This window comes from Nestor notabilis, unplaced genomic scaffold, assembly GCF_000696875.1.
Source record: "Nestor notabilis isolate BGI_N333 unplaced genomic scaffold, ASM69687v1 scaffold10433, whole genome shotgun sequence".
NCBI lineage: Eukaryota > Metazoa > Chordata > Aves > Psittaciformes > Psittacidae > Nestor > Nestor notabilis.
Genome location: NW_009921493.1, coordinates 20,509 through 27,874, shown reverse-complemented (window position 1 = coordinate 27,874; position 7,366 = coordinate 20,509). Strand labels below are relative to the sequence as shown.

The window sequence follows — 7,366 nt, the reverse complement described above, 5'->3', positions numbered from 1 at the left end:
TGTTTTGCCAATGATTTGGCCAAGTAGCACAGAAGCAAAGACATCAGCCCAGCTTGGTTCTTTCAAAACCATGCTATGTGGAACCCCTGGCCAGGAGAAGGATACTTGGTTCTGTAGAAAACAGTTGATTCCGGGACCATGTTTAATGTTTCTGTGTGGCTAACCACAGTTTCTCTGCTCTTTCATGCATGGGTTATTGTGGGAAGTCATCTTCGTGAGACATTGAGTACTTACTTCCTGCTCGTACAGTCTGAGGACTAACTCAAGGCTTTGACTAGCAGTGGTGGAAAGGCCAAATACCTGAGAGAAAGACACTGAAACACCAAGAACACACTTTGGGGAAGACCCACAACAGAGGAGCAGTCCAATTTATTACTTAAAATGTTTATTAACATCTGCCATATCATTGCTGGTGCATCACTGTGACATGAAAAGACAAACCACGAGTCAGATTTTACTACAGGAACCATACAGTCTTGAAAATCCAGAGCTTGCCATCAGAAAGTTCAACAAAAGTAAATTTGAGCTTGAAGAGGTTTATGGGAAGTCACAAAAGCTATCAAGGTGTAACATGAGTTAACTTTACCTCTCTAACCTATTACATCAAGCCACAGGCCCAGAGGAGAAGGAACATCTTCAATTCCAAACAAGAATGCTCTCAAATGTGGATTTAGAAATCCTCATACAGATAAATTCTGCAGTTCACTGGACTTCTCCTTGTCAGAGTTACTACAGGATGAAAGCATTTGTTCTTTGTTATTTAGCATCAGTGTTCAAGCAGCATAGAAATTCTGTGGGATCCCTTTCACACCCAGGCCTGTTATCTGTTTAAAAAAATTAAAGAAAGTAAACAGAAAAATCTCCAACTGAGTACAATGAAAATGCTCAAATGTTGTACAATAAATACCGTAACATCCTACCCCTACGTGGAGGCTCCCCTGCTTCAATAGGAGCCTAAAAAGAGTCATTAAATGGAGTTCTTTGGAACTCTTTAAGATCTTTAAGATTATAAAGCACCACTCAATAGTTTTGCTAATTTACACATTATCTGCAGCCCTTACGTGTGGTCTTTATGTCCATAGGAACCAAAGGAGTCATAGTAACTTTTAATGTGCTTGAAATGAAATGAAATGTGAGCTTGGAAAATACCAATTCCCTTCTAGAACTGGACAACCAACATTCCAATCTTCCTTCCAAAGGCATGAGCAGCTGTGCAAAAGCAGCTGTGCTCAGCTGCAGTACAAGCAACACATCTGGACCAGCACATCAGGTGATCAGGATGAGCAAGGCCAGCTGGGGGCACCTCACTCTCAGAGCACAAGGCTTGGCAGGTCTGAGACACATAAAGAAGATCTGCTGACCTTGAAAATCTCTCCCGCGTGAGGTTCCTTGGCTAAGGTGGTCTCGTCCAGTCCATCGTATGCAGAAGTCACATACATTTCTGAGTAGTCTTTTCCACCAAAGCAGCAAGAGGTGATCCTCGGAGTAGGCAGCCTCACAGTTTGGATTCTTTTTCCTGGGAAAAATGTGCAATTGTTTCCTTATGTCCATATAAATATTAATGCACACATAGCACAGGTGTGGCATTCACTCAGAAGGAATCTCCTCTTCAGACAGAGGCCATATCCTAAAGGATAGCTTGTTGGTAAATCAAATTCTTTCATCTGCCTCATCTCTAATTATTTTTCAACCTCTCCCCTACATCTGTGAGGCTTTGTTTCCTTTCCTCAAAATGAAGTAACACACTACGTGAAGCCAGGAAGAGCAGAGACACCTGGCCTGGGATGGGATGGTTGTCATTCCCTAACAGAGTTTCCCAGTTAAGCATTTCAACGCTGAATTTTTTCTTTTAATTAAATTTAATTACATTTTAAATTACATATAATTAAGAATGGCAGGTTTGTAATATTTCTCACAATAGATATGCAGTGCATTTTTTACTTTGCTTTTAGTGGTACTATTAAGAAGTGGGTGTGCTCCATCAGGAGGCTCCTTGTGGGAGCAAGGGTATTTGACACTGGGAGGCAGCATGAGGAGCTGTGCTCTCCGTGCGACAGGGGTCTGGACCAGCAATGCTCATGGTAACCCAACGGAGCAGAAACTGGCAATAAATGACACCTTCTTATCTCACCTTCAAACCATTCCTCCTGGCTCTTGTATTCGTGGCACGTGGGTGACACTTGATTCACATGTACTGAATGGAGGCCTTACCTGTCTCTGGGTCTATACGAATGACTCTCCCACCATCAATGCAGGCCACCCAGAGCTTCCCTTCTGCATCTATGCACATTCCATCGGGCATTTGCTCCTCCTTTTCTAGATGGTACAAAAGTTTGGGGCAGGCTGCAGGGAAAGTTACAAAGCTGGTGTTACGTGGGGTCTACCAGTTCTGTATCAGATCCCAGTCTAACATCTTCCAAGCTCTTGCAAACATATAAATTCATTTTTTGTGAGAAAGATGTGCTGCAAAATGTATATCATATATGCATTTAGCAGGTGTGTTAAAAGCCTAACTTAGCCCAGCAGAAACAGCCCCCAGTAGAACCATTGTAGTTTGGAATTGTACCAAATTAACGCTCCTATTTTACTAAGGGAAGAGAACAAAATGCCCCTGTCCCTCTTGTTAACCCACTAGCTGCCCACCATACCACCACTGCTGCAAGTGCAGGAACTTTTCCTGGACTTCCATTTCTCATGGCAGCCTGGATGTCTTTTTATGAACAATACATCACATAAATAATGATTTAGGTTTAAATGTTGGTGATAAGCAATCTCTTACCTTTTACTGGCCAACCAAGCTACCAGTTCTGATACAGCCTGGACACCAACTTCTAACAGTCTAGACTGCAGCGCAGATGGGTTGGTAGGCACATGGAGCAGTGCCCATGGGCAGCAGTCTGCCTGCTCTGATCCAGTGCCTTATGACCATTACACTACCCAAAAATAGACAATCACCAGCATAAAGTCAAGGCTAGGAAGCTCAAATTCATTACATTTCTGTATTGAGGGAGGAGGGGAAATGAAGTTGCATTGAATCTTCTTTAGAAATCTTTTATCATAAAATCTGTAGAAATAGATTTTCTCTGCAAAATGAGATCTGAATGTAATTAGTTTGTATGATTTCCACCCATGATTACACAAAGTCCACACTCGTTACAGTACAAAGGCAGTTCAGCAATTTAAACTCCCGTGAAGTACACCAGGTTGATAAAGCACAAAAATATTTCAGAGTTTTGAAATGAGTTTACATCCATTTTGCTTGCACTTTATTTTTCCTTTTTGCAGATAGAATTATAGAATGGTTTGGGTTTGAAAGGACTTTAAAGCTCATCTAGTTCCAACCCCCTGCCATGGGCAGGGACATCTTCCACTAGACCAGGTTGCTCAAAGCCCCGTCCAACCTGGCCTTGAACACTGCCAGGGATGGGGCAGCCACAGCTCCTCTGGGCAACCTGTGCCAGCGCCTCACCACATCAGTAAAAACTTCTTCCTTACAACTAACCTAAATCTTTTCTGTTTAAGCTTGAACCCACTACCCCTTGTCCTATCACTACAGTCCCTGATGAAGAGTCCCTATCTGGCATCAAATAATAAAAAAATACTTGTCTGGAAAATGAATTTAAGTGCAATTTGCCAAACATCTGAGGGCAATTTTAATTTCAGGATTTGGAAGCCTCAGTCACAATGATAACTTGACTCTTTAAACATAATTCTGTGATATACATGCACACATATTCTCTACCTGTATTTGTGGAACTAGTACAATCAAAGCATTCCAGTAGATGGCACTGAAGAATGAATAGCGTCCTATAAGCTAATCTTGACTCTGCAGTATAAATGGCTTTTTCCCTGCAACTCTTTGTACGGGTCTAAATATGAGCCATCTATCCAGCTGAAAGTAAGGTAAAGGACTGGCAAAAGAGTGTTCACCAAATACAGCTGGTGTGTAACTAAACTCGACCAAAATCCCAGTCAGCCGACAAGCTGTACCCAGAAACCATGAGACCTGTCAAATAAATCATCTCACACAGCCAGGTCTTGCTGCAGAGAGAGTGTTAGCGCTATTTGTCACCAAAATTAGAAAAGCACGTGTACCGATCTTTCCAGTGTGCACATCGTAGCTGAAGGCATGCACAGCGTATGCCAGGCTGTCAATGTGAAAGAACGTCCTGTGGTCCAGGGACCAGTCCAGACCATTGGAGATGTCCACCTGGTCTAACTGTTTTATTACTGAGTGGTTGGGGAAAAGGGTATAGAGAGCTCCCTGCTGCCTTGCTCGGACCCCTGGTGCTGTCTCTTCAGCCATTGTACCTGAAACAGAAATGGGAGCGATGGTTAGAAAGTAGAAGCTTGTTATTCCTCATGCTTGATCAAAAACCTCCTGTGATTGTTAGTGAGAGGTCTGAGGGAGAAAGGACTACCCAGGTCCCACTAGATTGGTGAGAAGGGTTAAAAGGTGCAGGTCAGGAGCAGCTGCCTCCCATGGAGGTGATCCTGGCAAACAAAAGGACAAGTTTCTGCATTGCCGTGAGGTTCAAGTCATATACACCAAGACCCAAAGGAGCGCCACAACACGCCGGAGGCTAAGGTTGCTCACAGCAAAAGTCAAGAGGCAGGCAAGCATCAGGTGCTCTTTTTGTTGTTGCTCTTTGTAGACTAATCTCATCATTTAAATGGGCTGTGACCTTAAAATACAGGTGCTGTGAATCATGGTTATCTCAGAAGCAAGTGGAGAATACCACAGAAGTGAGACTTTTCCTTCATGAATTTATGTCTCAGTGTTACGCTCATTGTTTAGTTTCTGATTCTCTCTTCTCCAGAAAGGAGACAGCTCTGCAGCAATAGGATGGGAAGCACTCAAAGGGGGAATTCATGCCTTCTTTTAACTGTGACAGACTGTCTCTGTTGGCTTCTCCTTTTAGAAGGCTTCACGAGCTTGTTTTGCGACACTTAGCCAAAACCCCTGTAAAAGCACTGCTCCACCATGCACAGCTAAGAACGGGTGTGCAAAGCAGGTTTTCCTCTCTTATTCTTGTCCTTAACTCTAGTGATACGTCAGCCCTCAAGCGTAATCATGAGTCAAATGAATTTCCTGGTTTTTGCTAAATTTGGAATAAGAAGAAAAGGCTGGGTGGAAAAACAAATGCAGAGCCATTTGCACTCCCATCAGTTGCTCTCTGCTTCCAGTGTGGATTTCTGTGCTTGGGTCATCATTTACATGGGAGGGGAAAAAACACAAAGGGATCCTGGCTGCATCACAACCAGTGGCAAAAGTCCCTTTTGCCTTCAGGAGGCCGAGGGTCTCTCTGCACATTCCTGTTTCCCACAGGCTAACCAGAGGAGGCTGCACATGACGGGTTCAAGCTGCAGCTCTTGTACTGTGGGACCTGCATCCCCCTCTACACCTCCAGAAACCTTCCTACCTGCATGAGCCCCTCACCGGCTTTTCAGCTCCCATGGAGGCAGATGTTTGCAAAACACCATGTGCCAAGTAGAAAGGGAGCCTCCTGCCAGACAGCCTTTGTTGACAGCCCCGTCCTCGTTTGGGTCAGAGAATGTGGGGTCCCTTGTCTTCCTCCATTGGGCAGTAACTGAGCAAAGCATCCATAAGACGGCTCACGCTCACAACGGTAGTTTTTTGTGGGGAACTCCACAGAGGAATTGAGAACATGGAACAAAACGCACTCTACAAAATGCACCATAACTAGTTCCTCTTTGTGCCAGGGGAAATTTCTGCCAGGAACTTACCAGCAAAAAACCTCCCTTTTGGATCCACTTTCCCATCATTGAACCTGTTGCTGGGTTTATCCTGCTCGAGCTCGAGGATGGTGGTGACTGCCTTGGTGTCCCAGTCCAGAAAGGCAAACCTGGTCCCCAGGGCGATGACATAGCCCCCGCACTGCCGCAGTGCCACTGAGCCAACACGGGCATCTGTGGGCAAGAGGGAGCATGGCAAGTGGCTCCAGGCCTTCAGTCAGCCCTAACCCTCCCACCCCACCAAGGACATCTGGGCTTGACTGCGACATCCCTGACCTGGGAAAGGCTGAGCCAATGTAAGATTCTTCTCCTCTGGGATTATTAGCATATCTCACTGGCTCTGTGCTCCCCAGATCTTCCCCGTTCCAGACAGACAGATTGTACCTTTTCCTCTGCAGGTTCCAAATGAAACATCCCATCTGGGCTTAGCAAGGGCAACGTACACATGACTCTCCACACCTAACCACAGCCCCCTCTGCTTGGCTGGCTCGAGCCACACTGTGTTCAGCAGCATTTCATGGGAGGGCAGGGTGTGTGGCCCCACGGAAAGTTAGGGAGACCACCATGCTGCGGCACTCCTACCAGGAAGGATGGACAGGAGCAGAGAGAGAAGATTCCCATGATGAAGCGATGAGTATGGACTCTTACCCACGAACACGCTCTGCACCTCGTTGGTGAGCGGGCTCCAGCGGCAAACTTTCTGTGAATTAATGTCTACATAGACAAGTGCGCTCTCCCTTTCCTCCCAGACTGGGCACTCTCCCATTCTGTTCTTCTCCTTCACAACAGATTCAATTTTGATTGAGGAGGACATGGTCTGAGAGGAAGAACGCCAATAATGGATTAATGAAAAGCTCTCATTGTGTGGATGTTTTATGCCTATGATGCCTAAAGGCAGAGTTCGTAAATGACAAAGCCCTCCAAATCCCTCATGACAGAGTAATTTAGGAGGTTCCTGTGGCATTTCCATGGCCTCATGGCTGGAACTGAGCTCCAGGCTCCAAGGCTTCTCCTTAGCAAACCTTTCCTAGGCAAGAGACTTTGAACCAGAGCTATTAATAAGGCACCTGCCTCCAGACAAGGGAGTGCTGGGGATACTGCCCTGAGCCAGGACCAAGCTGTCAGGCGGGGACCGGTGATCCCAAAGGTTTCCCTGACCATGAGAAGGGACAGTGGGCAGCAGCACTGATGATTCAGGTGCCCTTTTGTGGAAATACAAGGCTCTTCCTTATTAACACCGGTTCATTGACTTGCTCCACAGGAAGATGTAAACCCATATACCATCTGCAGTTTGCCACTGAGGTCACTGCAGACCAAGTGCCTGTTCCCACACAGAGACAGTGTGAATATGCAAACACCAGGGAAAGGCTCCTGCCTTTGAAATCCTGCTGCTTTGTTTTCCCTCCAAGCATTTCATCTTCATCAGCCCCCTCACCACCCTAGCCATGGCTCCAGCCCCTGCCACAGACTCTACATTGCACTCTGTGCCAGGCTGCAGGGATGTAATTATCCCAGCTGCCGCTTCGGGGCAAAGCCACCTCTGAAGCTCCCATCCCAGGCGCCTGCTCCTGCCAGGGGGTGTTCCTGCCCCATCCCTGTTGTGGCAGGG

At 46.0% G+C, this 7,366-nt stretch overlaps 1 protein-coding gene across 1 annotated transcript; it reads right to left on the bottom strand.

The window, feature by feature from the left end:
• Nucleotides 1-375: 375 nt before the first annotated feature.
• On the bottom strand, nucleotides 376-6,571 carry LOC104403130 (regucalcin-like). Its single transcript, XM_010011182.1, has 6 exons — nucleotides 6,406-6,571; nucleotides 5,749-5,931; nucleotides 4,096-4,311; nucleotides 2,212-2,343; nucleotides 1,362-1,516; nucleotides 376-824 (listed from the first exon to the last, which is right to left on the bottom strand). Exons 1-6 carry the CDS (start codon nucleotides 6,569-6,571, stop codon nucleotides 774-776), a joined length of 903 nt encoding a protein of 300 aa, XP_010009484.1. The 3' UTR covers nucleotides 376-773.
• Between the last annotated feature and the right edge of the window lie 795 nt (nucleotides 6,572-7,366).

What these genes read in the sequence shown, in the direction of transcription:
- LOC104403130 (XM_010011182.1), bottom strand. Translation starts at nt 6,571, where the DNA reads ATGTCCTCCTCAATCAAAATTGAATCTGTTGTGAAGGAGAAGAACAGA. An exon ending in GGTGCAGAGCGTGTTCGTGG is followed by an intron (nt 5,932 to 6,405) that starts GTAAGAGTCCAT and finishes TCTTGCCCACAG; the next exon opens with ATGCCCGTGTTGGCTCAGTG. An exon ending in AAAAGGGAGGTTTTTTGCTG is followed by an intron (nt 4,312 to 5,748) that starts GTAAGTTCCTGG and finishes TTTCTGTTTCAG; the next exon opens with GTACAATGGCTGAAGAGACA.